Genomic DNA, 27,025 nt, shown 5'->3' on the forward strand with positions numbered 1-27,025 from the left:
CCCAGTTGGAGAATATAGAGAAGGAACTGCAATTAGATACAACATTATTCCTTTTCTATGTGATTCTGAGAACATTGCCTTGTTCTGCCACAATAGGATTTAGATAGTTCCATTGTGATGAAAGCCTATTTTGAAACCTGGTGAATGCACAGAACATGACGAACCACTTTGTTTCAACAGGACAAAAGACAGGCTTGGCATGTATTTCCTGACAATTGCCTTTGCTTGTGATTTCGAAGTCTTTTCTTTCTAGATCACCCCAAAGAGCCATACAGACGGGCTTTGAATAGATGTCTTGAAAACAGTCGGGAGATTGCTTTGTACTGAAGGTACAAATGCCAGGTTGAATCCTTCTGAATGACCATCTAATTTAGTTTGTTACATCATCATCATCACTCTTTCATTATGAGCTTTTATTCATTTATTGTGATTCAGAAAAAGCAATACTATTCAAAATATTCATTTAACAAATATTTAATTTAGTGCTTAACATTGAACAACTTTAAAAAAACAAAATTGCAACAAAAGGATGACCGCCAATTTTAAATTTAGTACATTATGATGTACTGCACAACCAAAACTAAATACATATTTTCCAGAAAGCTATATAAGACATCCTGGAACCAATTAGTAATTCTTCACCTTTTACCTTTTGTACGATTCTACATCAGGCTAGCAAGATGTCAGTGTCTGGGTTTGCATGTCTGCATGCACTGTCCTTGCTTAGGATTCAGCAGATGGAACCATGGGATGGAGGTTATCAGCCATCCCATTCCCCTCTGGACTGTAATTCGTTGTCGACAATGTGCTATGGACCCTAAAGGCCTGCCATCTGCTTACTTTCGCTCCTTCCAAAGGTGAGAAATTTCAAACCACCACCTGGTTGATGTTTTAGCCGCGCGTACCACCTACTCACTAGTACCCATGTACATATTGTGTAAAAATAGAATGTTTTTATAATAAAAGCAATAAAAGAACTCTGCAGAACGTCAACAGCTAAAATGTAATTAGCTGTATAATTAGCCATCGAAATTGTATTTGTGGTTACAGGGTGATCGGGAAGATTACCGCTTTAAGGTTTACAACAAATAATTCAGATCTTTCTACTTGAGTTTTTATGAAAATTCAAAATGTAAAAAGAACATTTCACATGCTGACTTAAGGTTTTTAGAGAAACTATTTGAGCTGAGCTAAAAGTTAATAAACTACGCACATTAATATTGAGCTCTCAAAGCCATTTATGCCTCTGATCAGAAAGATATGTGCATGGGAGGTGGAATTTCTTCAAAACAGAGGTCTCGAGTTACTTATGCTTTATTCACACTTGAAACTTAAGCGCTTGCATGATATTACACCTGCCAGGATTTTTAAAACTAAAATATTTGAAGTAACCAACAAGGTTCATGTCTGTGGGTAATGAAACATACACACAGGGAAAAGTGTCTCTTGTCATTCCACTTTTGTCATACATGTATTTACCATGTATGACTTAATATTTACCTAATATTTAACTTCTGTTGGTGCAAACAAAATGACTATTTATATATTTGCAAGAGCAGAGCAGGATTGAAATGAATCAAGTGGCCATGTATAACTCGCTCACTCTGCTCATTCATAATGTGTCCAGCCATTCATGTTCTGCTCTTCTTCCCTGGTCACAGACTTGCTCACGGAGGGAAAGAATATTTTCAGGCCCTGAACGGATGTCTTGTTGCTTGTGGATCATCACTGTGTTCAGAGATTGCGTTTTGACAAGCAAGCCATCCTTAATCCTTGGTCACATCCAGTTGCCAAGTCAATGTGACCAAATTTCTTCTCTTTGTGTGCGTTTGTGTGAGCACATTTGGGCGTGGGCAGTGGGGTTCACACACAATATAATAATCTGATCTGTCTGGAAAATGCTGGATCTTGTACAGTACATTATGTTTCCTTGTAAAAAGAAAAGTTTCACGATTTATAGTGCAGTCATTTCAGTGATGAAGATTACTGCCACAAAATATTTGATCTGTACTTAATTGTGTGTACTTAAACACCAGAATGCAAAAACACATTTTGAAACACTTTATGAATATGTGCATATGACAGTTGCTTATTCAGCTGGTGGACTAAATGACCACATAAAAGCAGAAACAGCATTACTGGAATACTACCAGTGTGTTTCTGCAATGTCAGAGAAATGGACTTGAAACAGAACATTTCCATAATTCTGAATTTGTTGCCCAGATTTTTAAATTAAGCAATACGCAACTTTGTAGCACAAGTCCCTTTGTAGTAAATTTTTGAATTTAAGCAGCTGATTTAAGCTGCCAATTCTAAAAATGGCTCGTTTAGCAAATAATATATGGGGATGTACTGATCATTTGCTGATTTTGCTGTCTTAAGCAGATCTAAAATGTGTAGAAAACAGGGAGGTGACTACACAGATACCCCCTGTCCCATGTGTCTCTTTATACTTAGATATTGAGCTCTTATCCCAAGCTTCCTGCCCAACCCTCCATACATCATCAAATTGATCCAGTGAGGAAGATTTAAACCCAAGCTCGGAGACAGAAATCTCGTTCCAAGGTCAGGCAGTGGGAGGCAAAGGTCATGGGTCACTTGTCTCCTCACACCTGCCCTTGATGTATCCCCAACCCAACTCCCTGAAGACCCAAGAGATTCCTATTCTGCTGATGACTTAAACCTGCTTGAGCCATAGAAATCCACAGGATTTCTATTGGCCTTGTCCGCTGCTGCGTAGGACAGCAATCGTACTACTTAGCCTCATCAATCAATATCCATGCAACATGGGCACAGCATGTAGCAGCCGATGTAGCCAATGCATGACGTCCAAAGTTTGTCCAGCCAACCAAAGTTCATCCTGCAAAAACCCAAGGTAATTCATCATGAGATGGATTATTCCTAGAAACTTTGACTCTGCATGGGCACATGGATTCCTCAGGAGGCATAATCTCATTACACTAAATCACTCATTCCCTTGATGCATAGATAGGGGGAGCGGTAAACTGTGTTGCTATACAGCGAGATTCAGGGTTACTAAGTATAGTGCATGCAGCCCATAGAAGCTGTGGACAGAAGGTATCCTCCTGGCGCTCAGAGAACTACTACGTATTAAATGGAGCGGCAAACTTTCTCTTTTTTGAAATGGGGCATTATGTATGCATGTGGGGATGTTTGTTAAAAACCCTTGTCTGCTGTCAGGCTTCACCTCCTTTCCCCTAAGCTCGGAGAAGGAAACGTAAGCTGTTTACAAATACAGTATGACAGGTTGGATACTGCTAACTTAAGTTTTCATGTCAAAACCTGTCAGTGACATTTAACAAGAAGAAAAAGCACGTCAGATCTAAAATGCTTCCAGAAAAAAAGAGACCAAACCAGCTGACATGTGGATGAAAATAGCACTTAACCTGGGATGCACTAAAGCGCATTTGTTCAATACACAGAGCTTAGTTCTAATTCATGTTGTGATCTGAAATATATTTAGTCTTCTTTTATGTGGTACTGCAATCTTATAATTTCTCAGAAGAAGAGCAAATCACTTCATTGTATAATAATGACTTATTTTATAAACAACAACATTTTCTTTGTGTGTGGGCAGATGGAGTATATTATACTATAGGTGTCGTACTGTAATTCACTACCACAAATACTACTGTTTCTTTTTGTTTATGTTTCTTGTCCACCTATAGCAGAATGTATACAAGAAAAATACTGAGTTTGGTGAGAAAGGCTTCGGGCTGTTTTGAGTTCAACTGGGAATAGATTTTTTTCAAGGGCAGTGTGCAATCATGGAGCTGTGTTATTCCCTATGATTGCCAGACCACTGGCAAAATGTACACAGACACACACACACACACACACACACACACACACACACACACACAAACCACACACGTGCACGTGGTGAGGCTGTGTGAAAATGTGACTTCACAACATCAACAAAATATTCAGGGAAGATCAGAGTGGAGAGACATCAGACACCCAAGTCCAGGTGATATTACCATTTTTGTGCATCAGTCTGCCCCTTACACTATGGATTAGCCGATTCTGTTGTCAAGGCAACATGATGGACATATAAAAATAAAAATCAAGAGGCTTTTACAGTTACAAGTTCTCAATGTGATGCTGTCACAAAAACAGGTCACTGTAAAAGCAAACAAAGAGCATCTGGAGAAAGGGGACAGAAATAAGGATTCAGTGTGCAGTTTCAAAATAGGCTAAATGGACTGCAGCTGCCCACGTTGTTGACAATTGAAATGGTTTGGTAGAATCTTGATGTATGTCATACTGCTACTATGATTGTCAGGTTAAGTCGCATTGACACGATACAATTTTGATTTATTTTATTTTGCAAAAAAACTAAAAGCATCTGAAAAAAGAAGAACATGGGTGTCCCATACTCCTATATTGTCTCACCCATATATGGAAAACAACCAAAGCATGATTCATTATTTACTGTGCATGGGGATGTTTTGTGTTCAGCACAGAACCTTGTTAATACTAAAGAACACTGCACTAAAAATGTTAACAATCATTTACAATTTTTGCTGGAAACATGACCAACAGCAGTCCATTTTTCATCTGACTTATTTTATGAACTGGCTACGTGCATATTGCTCAGCTGTGGTCTTCAAATTAATTCCTTTTATTAAGTTACCATTTTTCAGATTTTTAATTTTCCCAACTTTGTGATTTGTGCGTGTATATATTTTGCTTGCCTACAGTGCTTTGGGGGCTTTAGTAATGAAAGGGAAAGAACTTCAAAGAGATTAACTCATCAGCTTCAGATAATAATGAAACAATGAGATCGCACATCATCTTCTCCTCCTGTTATAGCCACTGTTTTAGAAATCAGGAAAGAATATGTTGAGTAATTTGATTGTATTTTCTCTCTCGGCCTCGCTCTTTTTTTAATTCATTTTTGTAGTCTCCTTTTATTAGAAGGAAAAATTCAGGGCTAGGACAGTATAATGGCTAACAGCCAATGAACTAAACTGTGTTTTTTAGAAAAACCCACCATAATTGAGCCTGCGATCAGACGCTATTGTTCTCCCATCACTGCAAGCAGCAGTGAAAAGTCAGGGAGCAAGTCAAGGCAGATCATGAACTCAATTGTAAGGAGAAACATTTGTTTTCCACTGTAACTTCTAGCAGCCAAGTTTGTTATTCAGGAACTCAGAGAGCAGCTTATCAGGGCAAAGTATATTAGAAAACGATACAAATGTGCAGCCTGGACTGTGGGTGTAGAATGGCTTCGAGCTTGTTAAAAGGGCCTGGTCAAGTTATGTCGGATTTTAACAGCCATTCGCACAGATTGACCTCTCCGGCATTCTGAAGGCCCATAAAGTCTGATTCATCACCCCTTTCGCTCGCAGAGGGCACGTGGAAGGCGGGGAAAGAGCAGCGCTCAGGTATGCTAAAGTCATCCATGATGGAATCTGTCAACTCTGCAAATGGCTCCCTTTTGCTCTGCTGCCTTGTGCGTTTTATCAGCTGAAGGAGTCGATGACAGAAAGTCTATTGAACTCTGACTGTCTCTCCATACAAATTATTTCTTCCCGTTGAGCAACGTTTGTGTTAGGACAGAGCTTGATTATCAGTCAAATTCGGGCCTGGCTTGACATTAAGAGTAAGAACTAAAGGAGGTGATACTTGTCACACGGTGCAGCCCCCTTGTTTGCTGGGAGCATACCCATTCACCTCATATCAGCTTGTCTTTTTCACCTTCCCTCTAGTAATCATAATTATATTGGGAAATTCTATTTGTTGCAAGGCTGCTGACAACCCTTGAGAATGAAAAATACAATTTAATAGTTTGCTGCTGCCGACACATCTTCAAGCACAGCGGGATTTGGGGACAGAAAACAACGGGTGGGCTTTAGCAGCATTATGAATGCTATTGGATCCTTTCTTGAGTGACAGATAACAAGCTCAGAGGCCCAATGACGTTTTCCCCAGATGGATATAGAATGCTAGTTAACAGACCTGTTTATTCTTGTCATTAAAAAACATTATCTCCTGACTATAAATGTGGAAATAGATTGATTGACAGAGTGAATTCATTATCAATAGATTCTCAAAACACTTTATTCTTTGGTTTCATTTCATTGGCATATGTTTTTAAATATGTATGAAATATTAATCATTCATTCTGTCTCTTAAAAGCCATTCTGTTTTCTTCCCAGATTTACCCTGCAGATGCTCTGGTATGTATTGCAAGTATTTATGCTTTTGATAACAAAGAAAACCCTCAAAAGGTAGAGTAGCCTTAGGATTTTTAGTTTTTTTTTTTTTCCTGAAAGTCTAGTCCTGTGTTGCTGTGGTGGAAAATGGAGTGTTGGATTTGGGTATACCGAGTGCTAGGCTGCCTCCTTACATTTTGTTTCCCTCCACTAGTCCAATTTCATATTGATGAGCTCTGCAGCAATTCAAATTGCATGTCTTCTTTAAACATTTAACTGGCAAAGAGAGCAATCACACTCTTTGCTCAAATCCTGCCTCTGTTGAAAAATGCAAATGCTATTGCTGTGAAAGGGAAAAATCCGAAAGACGGACCTGAAGAAGTTCAGATTTTCCAGCTAATAAGGATAGGCTCTGTCTTACAGGTATGTCGTGGACACAGTAGGTTGAAAATGCAACAGCTCCACAAAATGGATCCTTTGTAGTTCGGTTTCCACCAAGGATCAATAGCAATACTTGTAATTTCAATATAATATTGCAACTTGCTCTCAAGGATTTGCCATGCTGCATATGTATTATATTCAGCATGGCAAATGGATGTCAACTGCATAAAACAATAAAGTGGGTCCATGGAGAGATCACTGACACTCCTTTCCAAAAAAAGACTCTTCCCCGTACCCTCATGAGTTCAATTCTGGGTCTCTCTTTCCAAACTGAAGTTTATATGAATTCTTTAAGAAAATGAAAACATACTTCTCTGGATCAGATGCGGGTACGATATTGCTGTTGTTATTCCCTCATCATTAATAAAAACAAATCAAGAGCAAAGGATTCTAACTGTGTTGTTCTGATGACAGCTTTTGCTCAGTCCTCATGAAATACATAGACTTGACGGCAATGTGTCGAGAATGAATGTGTCAGATGGAGAAAACAGAATATGTCCAAGCTACGGTAATATCTGGCACAATGTTTTTTTTGCGTTTGGGACAAAAGAGCCAGGACTTGCTTGGATGAGGGTGAGCACTACACTTTGCAAAAATCCTATGAAAGGAAGTAAATTGGTGAAATAACTAAATTGGCAGGGTCTATTTTTTTTCCACCTTGGTTTTTATAATGCTCATTCTGGGTGCTCCCAAGGAAGCTGCTTAAAAATGATAATCCAGGAGAGGAAGGGAGAATCTCCACAGGCCTGCCTCGAGCCTGCTTTCAACCCTATTAAGAAATATTATGCAGCCTTCCAAAGAAACCTAAACTCCAGTCTTAAACTCTGCTGTCTGCATGCCTTCCCCTGGCCTCATCCTCTCTGGCTGAGCAAGTATCAAAATAAAAATCTCAGAACACCTGTCAAACAAATAAATGATAATGAATGATTTGTCTTTGACAGAGTTTCATACAAATATAAGTAAATTATCAAACATTACAGTTTAACATTGTTTTCTATTTGGAATTTGATGTAATTCATCCTTTTTGGGTATTATTTCCCCTGTAATCTGAGCAAAGTAAACAATGATCACACTACAATGCAATAATAAGGCACCCAAAGGCCCCCCTTAACCTTAACCCTGTTTTGGGAACCTAATTTAACCCTTAGCTCACAAAATGTACTTCTTTCAGTGAGTTTTTACAATGATTTACAAGATCAGCAAAATGCCTGAAAGTTGTTCTGGTCCTGGATGTACCTCCAACAAGGTGAAAAACACAGATCTTACAGTTTCTCACACTACCAAACCAACTCCCAAAACAGTGCTGCATAGAAGAGTGCTCTGCCTGGCTTCAAGCTATATACGTGAGGCTGCCTCGGGCAAACTGTGGGGCTCTGCTTCATTACATGTAGCAAGGTCTTCATACCGGTTCACAATGCATTGCAGATGTGTGCTTTACTTTTTGGTGCTTAAGAAGCATCCGGCCCTTCCCTCACTGTGTCAGTGAGCTTAATTCAGAAGTTAACCCTCCTCTTAGCTTGTTTTGAACAAGAGTGATTAAAGTACATTGGCTAAGTTAGCTTTCCTCTGCTTGGTTATAACTTAAGGAGTATATTTTTTAGCTTGGGAAATTACAGCTGACATGCCAACACTAAACTGCAGCTCAAGGCTGTCTCTGCTGCTGCTATCCAGCACCTTATGTTCAGAGTTATGTATAATACATTTTCTTTTTAGGAACAGTGCCTTGTAATGACTGTTAGCGATTCGGTATGAATTATAGTAGAGATTCAATCAGGTATGAATAGATGTTGCGATATAACAACCCTGCCCATCAGGTGGCCTTGTTTACCCAGCATGCATCTCTCTGACTGGGTGAAGGCAGACAGGAAGATCCTCAGAGTTCAATCCTCAAGTACATGAGTGTTAGCTACATCTGAAGACTTGTTATGTAGATTTTGAATGAATGCATTAAAATGGCAAAATATTTGATTGGTTTTAAGCTGCACTGTATGGGCATAGTGAGTGTGGCTAAGGCGCCGTCCAGCTCTATATGGCCAGTGATACTTCGGGGAATTACTGGATCAGTATGGGCCCTTGGTTTAAACATGGTGCTTTGTCAATATCCATCATGGCTGAAATTCTGATAGTAAATGCAGTGTTCAATGACTCCTTTAAAGACGGTCTCTCTTGTGGGATATATGTCAATTTGTCTGGTGATTTATTTGTTGGTTAACTGAGCTGGTATCACCTAACTCATTCAGGTAGACAGAGTATATGTGTGTGTGTGTGTGTGTGTGTGTGTGTGTGTGTGTTTGTGTGAGTCATAGGGAGAGACAATGAGCGAGAGAGAGAGAGAGACAGAGAGAGGGAGAGAGACAGACTATGCAATGCAATCATACTTGGCCTGCATCCACTCACAGTGTAATGGGGAAAGCAGCGTGCAAGCATAACTCTCATGAGAAAACAGGGAAAGATGAGAAAATAAGTGGGTCAAGCACGAGGCGTGAGGGGCAGGACTGGCGAAGAGGACCCCACTGAAATCAATGCACTTCTCAAGGCTTGCTTTGGTGGGATATCGAACTCCAGAAAAGTGTACTGTGGTGGTAAATGACAGGCTAAAAGCTGGAGGTGCCCTATCTGAGTTTGATTATATCATTCCCAGGGCATTCTTCGTCATCAGATCTTGCAAGATAAGTATCATAATAGTTGTGTGTTTTTGCTGTTACAGTAAATGCTACCCAAATTGTCGGCCATTATAACACTTGTCTCCCAAGATAGAAGCAGTGATACATCACTGGTGTTCGGGTGTTAAAGGAGCTAATTGTTCTGTCAGTCCCTGAGCAAATGCAAAATGGCCTTCACAGCAAAAAATAATAATAATAGCAAACAACAAAAAAAATTATTCATTTTGACATTTTAGTCTGACCTCCATTTATTTTCACATTCTTATGTAGCATTGTTCTGATTGGTAAGAGTGGACACCATTTGGCAGATAGCCTCGACCCGTCAGAGAAAAACCTGGCAAGGTTCTTTATTGGTTGAAACTTGATGAATTTGCTAATTATGTGTATTGTACACATATTTTTGTCATGGCCACCAGTCAACCAGGAAAGTTAGTTGCAGGATAGCAGAATTAGCCATTATTAATATGAGCAGTATTATCAATTTCAAACAGCCAAAATAATCTCAACAGAAAAAAACAGGCTTTCAAACCTGGACACTTATTTGTCTGACTAGTATGGTCATATTATGGTGGAACACATTTATCTAAGTATGTGGAAAAAGAAGAGAATGCTACCAAAATTTTAAGGTGATCAGGTATATTATTCAGTTAAAAATAACTTAACTATTATTATTTAGTCAAACTGTGCAGACAGGAGCAAAAGTAAATTATTACACATTTAAAGTAGTTTAATAAACTGTTCATGCTGCATGTATTGTAATGCTCTTTATTTTCTAAATTACTGTGAAGGCCTGATAATTGCTTTAAATTGGCCAACACTACACTCGTCTATAAATGTTTACGTAACCTGGCTGCTGAGGTTCTTTGTGACACGTTGAAACCTTTTTGGGGCTTTTGGCTCAATTACCAGGGGCGCTGCTGTGGGAAATTGCAAAGTGCTCTGTCACAAAACCTCCTTTAGCCAGACAGCTTTTTTTTCTATAAAGGGGATCAACATATGGAATCCGTTACGCACATGACACTAAATTGACCATAATTGGGACCACTTTAAATACAAAATGGAACACTTTCTGAGAAGCAACCAGCCATGATGGAATCACGGGTGACCTCGACTCTGTCATTCACTGCTGCATCTCTCTTTCTCTCTTTCTCCAACTCCGTTGCACTCTGTACATTTTTGTTTATGTTTTATATTATCTTATGACATAAATATTACATTGGATATATTATTGTAAATACATTAAATATTCATTTTGATCAAAAGTATATGTGGAATCAGACTACTCAATAGTTAGAGTTTCAGTTACTGTCAACCCTTCATATAGACTTATATAATAATAATTTAAAATCATGGCTTATTCAATATTTTCAGCTACCAGGTACAAAATTTAGCCATCACCACTCAGTGGTATTTTCACACTCTTAAAATAACATAAACAAAACAGAACTTTTCCAAATTCCCCAGGGGACAATCTGACATTTCAAGGTCATATCTACTTTATATAGTGTATCAATATGATTTTGGTAAGCGCTTTAATGTGATATAAAACACCGTGGGCCTAGATGAGGGGAGGGGGGAAAATCCCATTTACAAATTGTGTCCTCGTTTGTTAGTGGCACGGCACCTCAATTACCCAGCGAGCAGGTTTTTATTTATTCATGCAGACAAAGTCACGTATTCATGAGGATTAACCCAAAACTCTCTCATAGACTGGCATGCACAGATTGCATATTTTACCATATGAGGAATAGCTGACGCGTTTACCCTCAGAAGATTGAGAGAAAGCAAGATGAGAGAAGGAGGAATGGCTGAGTGAGCTTTTGGGTCACTGCACGGTCAGTTTCACTAACTTTATTCAGATTTGTGTTTTCAAGAATATATAAGAGGGTATTATGAATAAAATGTGTGCAGTGGAGAGTGTTCTTGCTTGGGAGAAGTGAAAGAGCATATGGCGCTATAACAGAAGATAGGAAATCGTGTAACACTTTGCATTTGTAACCCTACTTTATGCTTTTCCCCGTGGAATATGGGTGTTGTATCTGAAACTGCAAAAACTATTTGAAAGGAAATATAACCTGAACAAATCCAAATACAACATCCACATCCACATTCACACACAAGCTTAGAAACAAAACAGACAATATACGCATCAATTCCCGTAACTAAAAAAGTCATACAGTGTTACACTAAATGCCAACAAAATACATTCCCTTCAGATCAAATGTACTCTCTCCGGAAAATATCAAATCATCCTAATAGCCAAACTTCTCTTCAGAAATTGTTAGGGAAATCCTCTGTCCCCTGTCATATTACCCACATTTATCAGGATGCAGCATAGCCATTACGTCTGGGGGTTTATCAAATTATCTGCTTGCAGAATGGCCGAAAAGGGACACATTACAACCAGCCGACTTTGTCTGAGCTGCTGCAAAGCAATATTCCGGGATGCTGCAGCAACCAAAAGCAAATTATGGTGAACATAACACAGAGTTCAGTGGAGCGTTAACAGAATGGATGGCCCTATCCTGATTTTCTATCTGTTGGGACAGATGTCCCTAAGTCCCTGTGACTCGTGAGGTGGACGGCCCTGTAAGCGATGGCAGATGCTCAAAAGGTAAGACAGATGGATTTTGCCAGGGTTCTGTGAAAGTATGCACATTTTTCACTTTGGAAGAATGAATATTAATCATTTACATCGCAACAACAATAGCCGTCATGCCTTGCTGGAAATGATAAAAGACGAACAAAAACTTTTTCCAGGTGAGATTTCATGCAACGATAAACAAGACACACATTTATTACAGATTGGAACTGTTAATGTACAGAGCCTGGTAATACAGTATACTTTCAAGCCAATTTATTGGAGCACATATCTTTAGAATAACCAGAGGCTAGGGCTTCTTTGCCTTCTCGACCTTGAAGGAAAAACAAGTAAGTCAACACTGACGACGGTCCAGAAAACTGCAGTTTAGAGAGATTGTAGTTTGTACACAATGTATGATTTCTTTTGTCTTGAACAATGAAGACAAAGCACGGTAGTCTGCACTGAGCAATCAATGAAACAATATAACATAAGAAAAGGCCTCCTTTCACTGCTTATGATGTGTGTGATTGTCTTTCTGTCTGCATTTGTCTGCAGCGTGAGCGGTGATTGTGTGGGCGTATAAGTATGTTAAGGTGCAAGCATGCAGGCATGCGTCTGCTGCACATGCGAATATGTATGCATGCATGCCTGTTATATTCAAATCCTGGCAGCTGCTGACAAACAGCACAAAACCCAGCATTTCACAAACACCATGGCTTCTAATACACTGTGATATCAAGCTCTCATTGTTGGGTAATTGCCACTGATGGAGAAAAAAAAGAACAATATTTCAGTCAACACAATCTGTGGTAAACTGAAATCAATGAGGCTGAATAGTGTGATTAAAATTTGATCGGATCACTGACGACCAACAATGACAACAAACATGGAACAGAGCTCCTTTTTTTGTACAGACAAAGCCGCGCAGTGGTTTAAATGTTGTTCAGTGTGGCCACGATAATGGCAGCCTATTGATCTTTTTGGAATTTATTCTGAAACCCCAACTTTTTTTCAGTGCTCCATATTAATTTTGAAAAGAGGTATTGATACTATGCAAGTTGAGTTATGGAATGTTCTTGTATTGGGCTGCTGCGTTTGATCTCTTGCAGCAGGAGAACCACACTGAAGAGGGATCAGCGAGTGGAGGCTCTCAAAGACCCTTAGGTTGTCAATGGTAGCGTTTTGTGCTTGACATTTCTGTTCTTAACTGTAGTTGTACAACGTGGGAGGTTTGTTCAGCTACGGATCAAGGTGTATGTGCATGTTTGGGCCTGTGTACACGTGTTTTCTTTGTGTGCCTCGTGTGTGAAGTTTCTGCATGCACTGTGCATCTGTGAAAATAATGACGATTAATCAAGTAACCAAATACCAAATAGGATTTTTACTTTTTTTTTTTATGGAACAAGAGCAGATATATGGAGGAGGGGAGAAAAGTAGGTCAGGTATTAAGCTTTAAGTATGATGAAGTTGGACTTTAAAAAAGAACATTCCTTGCAACCCTTTCTCCTTTATTCTCTACAGATTCATTAAAATGAACAATTACGAAACAGTTAGTGTTTCTTTTTACGGAACACAAACACTGCACATGTGTGGTCCGTAAGTCCTGTTTTAGACAGTGAACTGCATTTCTTTTACTTTAAGGCTAAAATGGTCCCAAATTGACATCAACATTTTTAGCGGCTGCCTCTTCCTTTTTACTCTTTATTTCTAATTTCCTTCATCTTGAACATTTATTATTTGTACTTTCCTTCTCCATGTTTCAACAGGCATAATAACAATAAAAGGTCCAACAAAGCTTCTAGGAAAACATTTCTTTTTAAAGAGAGCTTTTCGTAATCAAATTTATTCAGTTCCTTCAGTCGTACATTCAACAAAGTACAGTATAAGAAGTTAAGGTTAAGGTTTTCTATGGTGTGTTATATGGACTTGTATTCCCTCAATCCTCCTTTATGCCACATGAAATAGAAGCCAGCAGGAGACCCCATGGCACCTCTGTCCACACCACCATGTGTTGCATTAAGGGTGTATTATGGCATGGACCAGTGACTCCCAGATGCGACAGCAGGGCTGATCATCAATTATTATACCTCAGTGGATCAAAATGAGCATATCCGCTCATTCCACCATCCACAGTGCTGGCCTGTGGCGGCTGAGCGACGGCTTAGTTCATCTGCAACCCCCCGTCCACCATCCCCTCTGCACCTGTAAGCTCAGCGACACCAGCCGGAGCCCTCGCCGAGGCGGTGGGACATGCCTCCAGACAACATCTGCCTCCCCTTGGTGACCTGCCGAGTTAAGCCAACTGCAGAATCAAGGGCATGCTCGCAGAGGTCCCTGATTTTATCATAACAAAGACTTGTGCTGCTGCTGCTGCCTGTAACTGGCTTCAGGAGTCGTTCCAGTCTATTTTATGCGAACACTGTGAACTCACTCTGTCTAACACTCGTTCTTTCACTCTGTATTTCTTTCCCTCTCTTGCCATTCTGTTTAGAATGAATACCAAGGGATAGATCCAGACTCCAGATTTCTGTCTGTGAAGACGTCAGCTGCTACTGTTACACATACATTTTAGACACTTTGAAAAGAATTAGAGCAGATATTCTTCAGTGTCTAAGTAAAAAAAAGGCAAATCCGTGTTTCTTGTTATTTTACCACACTACAATACTGTGTAACTTTATGTTATGTTATGATAGCATGTATAAATCCAACAACATTACACCCACAAACCATTAGAAATATCCAATTTCCTTTTGTTCATACAATTCACAATCAGTTCTGTGAAGATTTAGCTCTTATGAGATGAATTTGTCGGCATGGGGGAGCCTATGTGACAGATGTTTGACACTTGAAATCCAGTGGGACCCCTGGCTAAATGGAATCAGGACAAATCAATGCAATCACGCAGGTGTCTGGGGGAAACGGGGACAAAGGGACACAGTCTGTCAGCATTCACGCCGGAGCTTTTGGCGAGGCTTGAGCACCAGGTCTGCTTCTGCTTCTGCATGGAATGGCTGACAGCTGACTGACCTCACAAGGGCTACATTGCCTTGAGGTCTCCACAGATGCCTCACAAAAGAGCCCAGACAGAAGTGCCTCGCGAACTTGACCACGGCGAATGTGATGAATGCCTCGGCTTGCTTGCTGAGGAGGATGCACAACAACCAGGTTTATGTGTTCAGGATCAAGCCCCTCAAAAGCCCCCTGTCATTTTCTGTTAGACCAAACATGTCCTGCAGGGCCTCCCTGAAAATCTACTCCCTCAGCATGTCCCACCTGAAAACCCCATCCTCTTCCTTCCCTCTTTCTTCCTGCGCTCATTCAGCACAACTCCTTCTTCCTTTCCTTGCCACACTCTCAGTCCATTTGTCAGAGTTACCAGCCTGTGAGTGGTTTCTGAAGTGATCCATTTGTCCGTGAATACCAATTTATCAACCAGTCAGTGCATACATTGATCGGGTGGGGATAGGGTCCTATACAGTACAGTGGGGAGTAATGCTGTCCATGCGTGCGCATTCAACACCTGGATTAAATCACAGCGGTAACTCAGGATGCAGATTAAAAACATACTGTAACCTGCATGCTTTATTATATTCAAACCAATTGAATTAACTGCTTGTAACTTCATCAGAATTCGAGCGTGTGTGTGTGTGTGTGTGTGTGTGTGTGTGTGTGTGTGCGTACGGGGTGTGTGTGTGTCTGAACTGTTACACATGAGATTTATTGCGATTTTATGCCCGTGCTTGTGAAATTAATGATTTCACAGGAAAATATTGCATTTCTCGTGAATGACACATTTTAGTTGAAATATGCTAATACGTGAAATATAGACAGATGGCATCATAGTTGTAGCCGTCTGTCATCATATCATTGATGTCATTGCAGCAATACTGCAGCTATCACTGTAAATTGAATCTCATCAAAACTGCAGTTTATATCATAGTGATTTCTTATTGAAAAATAAGCCAGGGAAAAGCAGCAATATAATTTCACATTGGTCACAGCATGCCGTTCTCAAATTGCAAATTTCTCTTGTTTTCGTTCCTCTTTCTCATCTGTCAGCGTATTTGCAATATTCATTTTGCTCTGATACATCAATAAATATGCTCTTTTTCGGACAATGACGCTTAAAGATGGCTTTGGCTTTATGTTTCTAGCTTGCCATGCCGCTCTGCAGCATATCAGGACAACCCAGGTCAATAACATTAAAGGCTGAGAGAGTTGGTGAAAATACAACCCTTGTGATGCTGTGGTCTGCTCAGCCTTCAGGAGACATATTGATGCACAGTTATTTTGGTCAATAAGTCCTTCTGAGCAGAGGCCATCCTTATCCTTGAGACCGACTGCATGTGAAAAATGAGAAAGGGATGAGGCCATGCATTTTAATCTGTCTGTGGCGCTATATCTTAAAGGGGGGAAAAAGGGATGGGAGAAGAGAAGGAGCGTGAGGGGAGAGGGAAAGAATTAAAGAGAGAGATGCACTTCCTCTAACCCCGTCTCAGCCTCACTAATGCAGCTGTTAACAATAAACCATTACATTGGTTATACTGAAATACAACACCTCCAAGCCAGAGCATAATGGCTTTATTGAAATATGAAGCAGGCTGACCTCTGACCTCACGACAGAATTCATAGACAAACATAAAATGGAGATTTTGTATACACACATTTTCATACACACAGAGGTAAGCCAAACCCCCATTTCAAAGATTTAATGTGTGGAATGTCTAGAAATTAAGTCTGACATATCCATAATGTAATGCTTTGGGTTCAAGTTTGAACTGGGAAGTGGTACATTGTGTATATGGTGTGTGTGTTAGTGTACATGTTGTGGGAGCGGGGTGCGGTTGGCGGGACAGAAGCAGTTAATTGCAGGGAAAAATGTTAATGCAAACACAGCCTCTCAAACTAAAAGTGAAAAGGAGTGGGATTTTTGTAAAAAGCTATCTATAACAAATGGCCTTGAATAAAACATTAGCGCATCTATATTTTATAGCTTCCCATGTTTTTCTCCTGCTTCTGAAAGGAGCGAACGTTTCTACTCTTTCAGGAAGGTACAGTATAACCTCAGCTCATCACACTGAAAGGACAGCGTGATTCTTCAGAAATGTTGGAAGGTTTGTTGTGTCCAGATCTGCAGTGAGATTTCTTTAAAAGTTTAAAAGTTCATGTGAGTTATTATCCGAGGAGCTCTGACTTTAGCTTTAGTGGTGTTTATTGGCTGCTTGATTTCAACCAGATTAAATCAAATTAGTATAAAAATATTTGCACCATATGCCAAAGACACCACTAACATCCAAAAAATAGCTAGCCCATTTTTCATTTCAGGTGTGCTTTTGTTTTAAATGATTCATGTTTGATGTTACTGAGATCATATCGGCTAGATGGGCTCAAGGCCCAAAGTAGCTCACCTCTCTCGAACCCAGCACTTCACAGGTTTAATATGCAGCCCGAGCCATATTCCAGGTTTAGGAATCACAGAGTCACTGAAATGGAACAAAGTGAATCGCTGGCTGGGGCCTTTGAGCCTCTATCCTTGTTTGAAGTCGCTCTATCCCTGCTGAGTTCAGAATACATTGTCCAGAGACACGATCAAACTTGACAGCTATTGATCCCTTCCCAAACCAGACACAAGACTCACTCAACATGTTAACAACGTCGGAATGAGTATTTTAATTGTACATGTCTTTAAAAAAGCCCACTCAAGTCACAGTGCGGCTGAGTGAATTTGAAGCAGCAACTTTGGGCAGTCAAACATGGTATATCCAGCCAACTTCCGTGTTTCTCTCCTAAAAATCGAGCTGAACTCTGAGGATTGAGTTCAAATCACTCTGAGTCACTCTATTCAAATCACATCTCTCAGGACACAGCCTTGACAAGATCCTAAAATGAAAGTAATATAAGGCTGTCTTAACAACTAAAATATGTTTCTCGTTTAAAATGTTACTCAATCCTATAATAGTTGAATAAACTAACTAAATAAATTCATGTTATTTAAAAAAGGTTCATTGATATATTTCTTGTCAAAACCAAAACAGCTTAAAGCAGTCTTCTGCTGCACCAAGTATGCGTCACTCATAATGTGCTGTAGACTTAAAGGGCTCTTGGTTTTATGTTTTCAGTCTAAATACTGCTTGTCTGTTTCAATGAGTTAGTAAGTCAGTACTGAACACTGTGATAATGTGTTCAACTTCCATTATATGTGGTATTTTCTTCTGGTCATGACACTAAAGCACTTTTAGTGGAATGAAAACTGTAAATGCCATGCACTGATTGTCCCGAAATCTTTTAATATCTCTTGTCCTGTTGAGATCTGGATGATTGTACCAGAAAGCTCCCCGTCTCAACTTCACAATACACTTTGGCAGGGCAACAAAGAAGGGGCCTAATACACTGGAAAAGGAGGTTTCTAACATGACACTTTTCAGTCTTTTGAAGGAGGATGGAGAGAGATTTCAGCGAGCTGAGTTGACTCTTCCAGATCAATAGCTCGTCTCTCTCTCCGAGACAACTGGTGTGGCATTTGAACCAGATAAAACAAGGGTTCCCCTCTACCTCACCTCTGAGAACTGAGCACTTCCACCAAATCCCAATCGGTAAAGAAGGATACAGATGAGTCCATCTAAATCCCCTTCTGACTCAGCTTTAGATTCCCGGCGGTCAAAAAAAGGGAAAAAAAAAAATCTCAAATCATCTTAAAAGGAAAGGTCCAATCTATGTAGGTTAATACTCACTGTTGCTTCATTTAGCTCTATTGCAGGCCCAGTAGGGCAGCTGTAAAAAGTTCTGGGAGCCAGAAGGCACAAAGGCTTTTATTTATTTATATGAGGGAGAATATATAGCGGGAAGCAAACTGGTGCAAATGATGTGAAAAAAAAGGAGTTTGAAGAATTTATCTTGTAGATTGTGGGATAACTGCAAGAAAAGGAATGGGCTGCATTACCATTTTATGTGCGGCATGAATTAAATATACACACCGCAGCCAGAATATCTCTGATAACATGACAATACGTCATTAGGTCATGATGTGGAAATGAATGAGAAATGCTTCCTCCCGTCTTTCAGCAACCACCAGCAATGTACCCTTAAGCAAGGCACTTTATTCTTAATTACTTTAGTGAAGCTGCACATTTGTCAGCAGCAGATGATGAGGTGGGCTGGCAACAAAAAAGGTTGCACTGGCAGCTCAAAAGCATGTAAATGTGGTGAAAGGCAGTTCCATCAGAGAGAATGCCTGCTCAGCCAACTTTACATGAATAAAAGTTGAAAAAAAGAAAAGAAATCAAGCCTAACAGTCTTACAACAGTTCATCATCTTTCTAACCTGTGGTCAGCCAATTATCCTGATCTTGCAACAGTGTTGGATTTTTAACACTCCGAACAAGGGTCCTCTTCTTCCTTGCATGTCAGCTTAGTCTTTCCCCCTGGTCGCTGATGACATTGTAACACTAATTACAGCTAATTGTTCTATGCTGAATGGATTTAGTCACATTGCAAATGATATGCCATTGGTCAGTGTCACAATGTTTCCACAGAAAAATTCAATGGGGAATGGAAATTTGCACAAATGAATGTAATTAAGAAGCACATTCATTACTTCTAATTGCATATGAGAACCCTCAAAGTGAAACTGAGATTGGACTCATATGAATAATTAATGCAGCTAACTGTACTGAACACTATGGCGTTGTTGCCGTCACATAATGATGTGCTAAAGTACTGGTGTGAATGACAAAATATGGTGTTAAAGTTTTGCGCTGAGGCTGATCCCGCTTAGTTGGAGAGTTCCAATCACAACCAACCAACTTTTTTTTTTCTTGCCTCCTCGTGAAATCCCTTTATTCATGGGCAGATTGTGTCTAGACAGTTGAATTCCGATCTTAGCTTGGCATTGACGGCCAGACATACTGGTTTGAGTCTGAGGTTTGGGAGGTTTTAAAAATTCAAGTGGTCCCAGTGTGGCACACTAGATCAGGTTCAGTGGCCTTTTCCAAAGACAAGAAAAAGGGCATGTTGTAAATCAGTCAACTGGAAACTCAGTCTGAGAGCTATTATGAAAATTTTGGACCTACAGAAATCAAAGAGTTGAGAACGTAACCCCCTCAAAGTATGAACTCAGCAAGCCTTTAATCTGATTATTTGTCTACTGGCATCAGGGATTATATAACATGCTATAAAAGCCTAAGACGCAAAAATCTCACAAAGTGAAAAAATAAGTAAATAAATATCAAACAAAATCAGTGTTGTTATTTGATGAGGCAATTTTTGTAAAAAGTCTGCCGTTTTATAATACACTGCGCAGCACGTTTAAAACTATAATCTTATTATACTTGCAGTGTTTAAAAAGGATTGGCTTATCGTAATAGCAGATTTAGATCTTAGACAGACAAGGTGTAAGCTGGTCATTTGAAAGCCATATGCCACAGATTAAGATACGGTACTATACTGTACAGCTTTTTCATGCACTACTTCAAAACTGCCTTTAGTGAGCTGCTTGTAAGTGGGCAAAAGCGCAAGCTCTTAAATCCCTCAACTCCGACAACAGGAGAAAGAAATAAGTATATTACAAATCGTCCAGAGAACAAAATTGTGTATTGTTTGAAAAATGTGAAGGATTTGGACTCAGGGATTTGCTCCCACTTTGCTGCACTTTGTCTGAGGGCTTAGCGCTGTTCGCTGTTCGTGACATGATGATTCCCATCATTCAGCAGAAGCCTTTCAGGACAACATCAACTTAACAGTGCAGGCTGTCCAAAATTAATAAATACATAAAAATAATATATAAAAACGGATTTAATTATTCCATGTCAACAAAGCCTAACTGATCTGAAGTGCAGTCCCATCAGTAAGAACAAGGCCAATAGTCATTACTGACAACAACAACAAAATCCGCAGGACACAATGTCTGAGCCAAGATGGGTCAAGAATGACATTTTAATCAAGCGGATGCTTTTAGCATTCAATGTAAAACAGTGCTCTTAGTGATTCCAGGAAAAGTCAGTCACTTGTGATGCCTGTGAGGTGAAACTTCTGTAACAACTGTGCTGAGAACCGACGATGCCACTTGACTGAGTCACTGAAGAATGTCAGCTGAAATGGCGGCATACATATTCTTATGCGAGGGAAGAGATGCATCGCATATTATTATGCATTCCTGTTTTGATGTTTTGATGAAGTGTTGCAATTTGGCCAAAAGGGACAGGTACGATTCATCATGGCTAATTGTTCTGGATGTGCAGTTCTGTAAAAGCCCGCTGTCAGACGTATTGGGGTTGGACCTAAAAACACACATGCTAATGATATTAATTTGCAGCTTTTATCTATTTGTAGAGACAGAGGAGGAAATATCAAAACCTTTGGAGCAATGTGTGACAAAAGAGGTGACAGCACAAGACTGATGGCGGGGTGGTGAAGTAAGCCTGGAGGGGGAAGCAAGAGCCCATAAAATGAACAGCCGCCTAACTCATAAATAATAGAAACATAAAATGTCATATGAACTTTATTTCAAGAGTGGGTGGTCTAATAAAGATGCAGGTTTAAAGAGGAGTTGAGAAATTCATTGTCATAAGAAGGCCACATGGCTTGCCTTTGGCACAGACAATTATTCAGTGCAAGCTGACATTCAGGTCCAAGCTGAGGCACCTTTACGAAACAATACCGCGTTTGACTCCTGAAATTCTCTTTTCTACTGTCGATCGAGTCTTTCAATCTCTCAGCTCTAGTTCTTCCTCTTCACTTGGAGTCATTCCATCTCCTCTCCCCTCTTTCCCCTTTTTCCTTGTTCTTTCTGCTTTACAAATTGAGACGACATGATAAGAGATTGCCACCGCCATGCCAGCCTGGTGCTCGTTGATAAAACCATATCTAATCCATCTTAGGCCCCCCTCTGTCACCAACGCACTCATCTCAGCGATGGTCAACATGCGCAGGATCCATCTCTCTTTTTGAGTCGCACAGAATCAGAGTTTATCTTTTAACTTCTGGAAGGAGAAAATGGAGTCGGACTCAGTCTTTCACTCTGTCTTTAAATGATATGAGAGTGTGTGTGCAAGTGTGTGTGTAAACCAGCAGCATCTAAAAGCAAATGAGAGAACTTTCATGATTTTAAGTGAGAATATATAGGGGGCTTAAAGTGTGTTTTTAATTAAATAATACAAATATTAAATATGGACTTCCTGTATAAGCCCAAATAAATCAAATCATAATCAAATCATTTCAGATACTGTGTTTACACGACCTAAAATATGATCAGGTCTTTTATTTTAACAGTAACATCAGTAAGAATTACATTGATTTTAATATCATTTGGTGTGATAAGGTTACAGCAGAGCATTACAGCTGGCTTTGTGGTCAAATAACGAAAATGATTTTTCTAATATCCAACTACTAATATCTCAGTTATTCTGTTAACACTCTCACTCCGCTGCAAATTTTTAATGCAGCAATTTATAAAAGTACACATGCCTTTACTACATTAGCATGGTCTTCTATCTAAAACTAATGCACTTCAACAAATATTACCCCAGAGGGAAAGCGGGTAATAAGTGCAGTATTTGAGTAAGTTTATGAAGTATGAGATGTTTATGTCACTGAATATTAATGAGATGATGAGCAATCGCCTCAGTATATGAATGAATCACATATATGAATCACTGCTGTCACTACGGTGAATACATTAAAGAGAACAGCTGGGGAAGAAGCTGTTTGATCATTACATGTATGTGTTTGTATGTGTGTTGATTCATGTGCCTGGTGTACAGATGTGTGTGTGTGTGTGTGTGTGTGTGTGTGTGTGTGTGTGTGCGTGCGTGTAAGAGAGAGAGGGGATACGGAGGTCATGTGGTTGTGTAAAAAAAGATTCCTCGCTCGCAATACCCTCTTGTCAAAAATAGAAAAATCACAAATGGGACGGACCCTTGCATGTAAATGAACAGGAAGCCATCGCCAAGATGTCACCCATCTTGTCTAATGTCTAACAAATGCATTCACAATCACACTCACACTGACACCCCAGCCCCGGACCTGTCAGCGCAGCTGCTGGGGAGGCTGACGCACCAGGGACTGTTGTCTCACTTACAGCTATGACACAATGGCTATACTGCACGTAGGTGTATGCAAAGCAATCTATTTCTACCTGTCCTGTAGATTTTCTCTGCTGGATCCTCTCGTTTTTGTTTTTTGGGGGTTTTTTTGTCAGGCAACTCCGTGCAATGGCTAAAGCATATCTGGCAATGATACACACAGGCCACAGGAGGGGTGAAGGTGTGCACCGATCTGAGCCTCGATCCACTTTGCAATATATGATACAGGAAATAAAATCTGGATCACCAGGACTAGAACATCCAGCTTGGAGTGGGAGTTGGTATGTGACAAGGACACATTGATAGGGGACTCAGAGTAGCCTTGTTCATGTTAAGGTGGAGCAAAATCATTTCAACAGCATCATTGGCATGCTGCTGGTGCACAGCTTTGGATCTAAACTACCACTGGTGGAAAAGCCCAGGGTCCTCTGTGGTGTGTCTTAAGCACTCTTCTTTTTCCCCTCAGCCAGTTATTTCAGCAATGATTTTTAAAAATCTGTTGTATATGTATGAGGACGGAGTTGTGCATCCCTGTGTTCAATGGAGCTTTTTATGGAGAACATCATTGGGCAGTTAGCCATGCAGTGACAGCTGTCTTGTGAATCATTTGAATAAATTCGGCAACAGAGTTCCAACTTCTGAGGTATAATTCCCCCCACGTTGAACGGCTTAGCACTGGACAACATTTACAAAATTCAGCCTTACAAAATTAATTGTCAACAATAAATGCACCATTGTGCGAGTTACACACTTAATATTATTCTGTTCTCCCGTGACAACACTGCTTGTTTTGATCAAATTTAATTTATTTGCATATCCAATATGACTCAGATGTTTTTTGGGGTTTAAATCTCAACACGGAAAACTGATGAATACGGTACATTTCCCACAGTTTATTTCCCTCTCAGCAGCAGTGCAACCCAGCTGTTGTCCTACGTGCCTAAAGAGTGACCTCACAAAAACAGCATGTTTAGCAAACCAGATTTTGTGTATAGCTTGTAACTAGTTGTTTGACAGAAAATGGTCTCTTGTTAAGTGTTTGCAAGGATGTCTTGTTTCTATGACAATCACAGCTGTAATCTCGGTAAATCATTTGACAGTCTAAAAACACAGATGGCCACTTGTAAACCAGTCAGCCTCAAAAATCACAAAAAAATAATAAAAGTGAAAAAACATAAAATAACAGATTTTCCTGCTGTCTGAACAGAGCAAAATTCAGGACTCACTAGATTCAGGGTCTGAGTTTCCATCTCCCTCAGTGCGGCTGTTAGGTGATGTTTGCTCGTAGTACTCCTCCTGGGGGAAGTTGAGGGGAAGAGGCTGGGTGGTGCTGGCCGTGCTGCTAGGCTCCGGGTCTCCCAGCCCACTGTCACTGCAACTCTCCTGGGAACCGTCTGGGAGATGGAACGTCACACGGCGCTGGGTCTGGAGCACACCAACAAACAAGAACTGTTCTGTTAGAAACTTTTCTGTCCTGTTTAAAATGCCCAAAAAGTGTAAGAGAAAAAACAACAACCTATAAATGATTAAGTACAGCAGTGTAGAGTGGGTGAGTATGGAATAAACCATTAAATTATAATTTGGCTACTTGGGACTGGGATTATTTTTGCTGTAGAAAGTAGTTCCAATGAAATCTGTACACAGTGAGGTCTGTCCAGAGGAAGAAGGACATTTCCTTCTGGAGAAAACCGCTGTTGTTGAATTTTTTAAAATTTCAATGCTTTGAGCACCACAATGGAAATTCCTTCCACTCTATTGTATTGAGGCGAGGACAGAAATCTCAGAGACGGATATCTCAACACCTCTGCTCATAAGTATCTGTGGATATGTCACAACAGAGAGAAAATATGTTTTTGTTTGTTTGTTTGTTTTTAAAAAGCCTTAGAGAGTCACTAAACCGATGTAATCATCAATACAAGGTTTGACCATTGACCTCAGTTACTGCTGCACTGTATTTTTTTGTGTTTTCTTATCAAAACACTGACTCATTTATTGGTCACCAGAAAGAAGTATTTGAAATGATCTCCCTGGTACAGAAGAAAGTACCCTTTCGAGGTATTATCTCTGCTCCTAAAGAGAGTCTTGGCACACCACCACTGACAAACAAATATTATTAATATCATCATGAGTGGTGACAGCAATGCTCGTTTATGGGTGAATGAGTACTTTGAGACGGCATTTACAAGGGAAATCCTCTCCTAATTGCATATGAAGAGTTGTTGTTACATGCCCAGCACTGCATCCATCATCTTTACCTGCTTTTAGTTGGAAAATATGCCCAAATTGCATCCTGTCACCAGGGGGACTAATTGAAACAGTGACCTCATAACCTAAAAATGATTTCTGGTCTGTTGAGTCTGGTGAATTACTTTTCAGATAATAAACTGACTATACGATTTATAATTGAGACTTCCCGGCCTGATAATAGATGGGATGTGTATAAACAGGTTGAACTATGTCCTAGTTTTCCCTCTTACCCAGTTTAGACACAAAAGGAGTGGAAATGTGTGTGGAGGCTGAGACTTTGATTTGTAAAGTCTTGGGGATCACAGGAGTGTGGGCATTTTCTTCTGAAAGGTGCGGGCCTCTTTGATTTCTCCGGAGGTTTACAGAAGTTCATGCTGCGACCTTTCTTTGGAGCCAAAAAAGAAAGCACATCCTGTATGTAGTCGTGTCTGCTAACATGTTAGCAATTCCTCCAGAAAACAGCCCACACGCTTACAATCTTTCATATTATGAGGCACACGAGGTAATCTGTAGACACTGCTGATTTCACTTTTTACTTCGCTGTTTTATGTCTTTTGCTTACAGTTTGACAAAGACAAAAAAGGAGGAGTGAGAAGATCTGACTTGGCTTTGAAGTAATACCAGTACAACTGAGCATTGTCGCAGTGATATACACTGTAGCTTGAATTCATGTCTTCACATGATTCCCTGAGTAGCATCATACTGCATCACACTGTATAGGGGCATAAAACACATAAAATATAATTACACCCTCAGCTTCCGTTATTGCAGTGAATTTTATTCGTCCCATTATTCAAACAGATAAAATATTTTTTTTTCCAGAGCAAATACAACTGCAGTGCAAATAACTATCTTGATTTTCTTATTTCTATATCAGTAAAGGCAATATGCAAGTCCTGAATTAAAAACATCATTAACTCATGCGCCTTTAAGCTCAGGAGGAGGAGATGTCTCTGTGCGAACATATTTTTCCTTAGCCACTATAGAGTGTAGATAAAGCACTTATTGTTCTTTGATAAGACTAAATACGGCTTGGAAAATAGGAGAGAGGGAGAGTGAAATAAAGTCTGGCACTAATGAAGGACAAACTGCCAAAAACCAAGTGCACAAAAAGCTTCATTTAAAAACTATCAGAGAGGGTTGACTAACCTAAATCCACACAATTAGCACCCTGAAAGCACAACTGAGTGGTTTTCAATGCTGTGATGTTGAAACAGCTAGCTAAATATTCTATTTACTTGATTCATCTAGATCCCGAGGCCACAAATCACTGTGTGTGTTGAGTGTTTGTGTGCGAGTGTACGCTTGTAAGAAAAAGACGGATGAGAAATAAGAAGAAAAGGAGTGGGAAAAAGGGCATGCAGTGAAAGATGCAAACACACACAACCCTCAACTCTTGTGTGAGATAACAATGCAGAAACAAAAGATTTTTGTTCCTGAGAAAATAAGAAAGAAAAGAGTTACAGTACTACTAATACTACTACTAATTTCTGTACCACATAAAAATATATGATGCATTACTCCTTCAGATGAATCTTGTTTTTACTGCATGTGTTGTGACATCTTCTGCTGCCAAATGAGGAGGTATATTTCTAAAGTTCTGTATAGAAAGGAATACCCCCCCCCCCCCTCCTCTTCATGTGGTTTTAAGACAGAGAGACAAATACCATGTTGCCAAAATCATATAGTTCTCTGTGCCATGTTCGCCCACGCTTCAAGTAGTCTAAATATCTACTTGTTCTCAAACAGAGTTGGCAGCTGTTTCTCAAATTACTGGAGGATGCACGCAAAAGCAAAGTCCAGGTTCCAGCAAAAGAAAGAGCATACTTAT

The 27,025-nt window shown here is 39.8% G+C and overlaps 1 protein-coding gene across 1 annotated transcript in view; it reads right to left on the reverse strand.

Moving 5' to 3' along the window:
* The window catches only part of pcdh11 (protocadherin 11), a 116,053-nt gene that overhangs the window by 17,099 nt on the left and 71,929 nt on the right, over positions 1-27,025 (reverse strand). The window contains exons 4-5 of the mRNA XM_070913923.1: positions 25,529-25,534; positions 24,174-24,372 (exon numbers count right to left, since the gene is read on the reverse strand). Of these exons, the coding sequence (XP_070770024.1) occupies positions 24,174-24,372; positions 25,529-25,534 (205 nt within the window). The remainder of the gene's footprint in view (positions 1-24,173; positions 24,373-25,528; positions 25,535-27,025) is intronic.

This window comes from Enoplosus armatus, chromosome 10, assembly GCF_043641665.1.
Source record: "Enoplosus armatus isolate fEnoArm2 chromosome 10, fEnoArm2.hap1, whole genome shotgun sequence".
Taxonomy (NCBI): Eukaryota; Metazoa; Chordata; class Actinopteri; order Centrarchiformes; family Enoplosidae; genus Enoplosus; species Enoplosus armatus.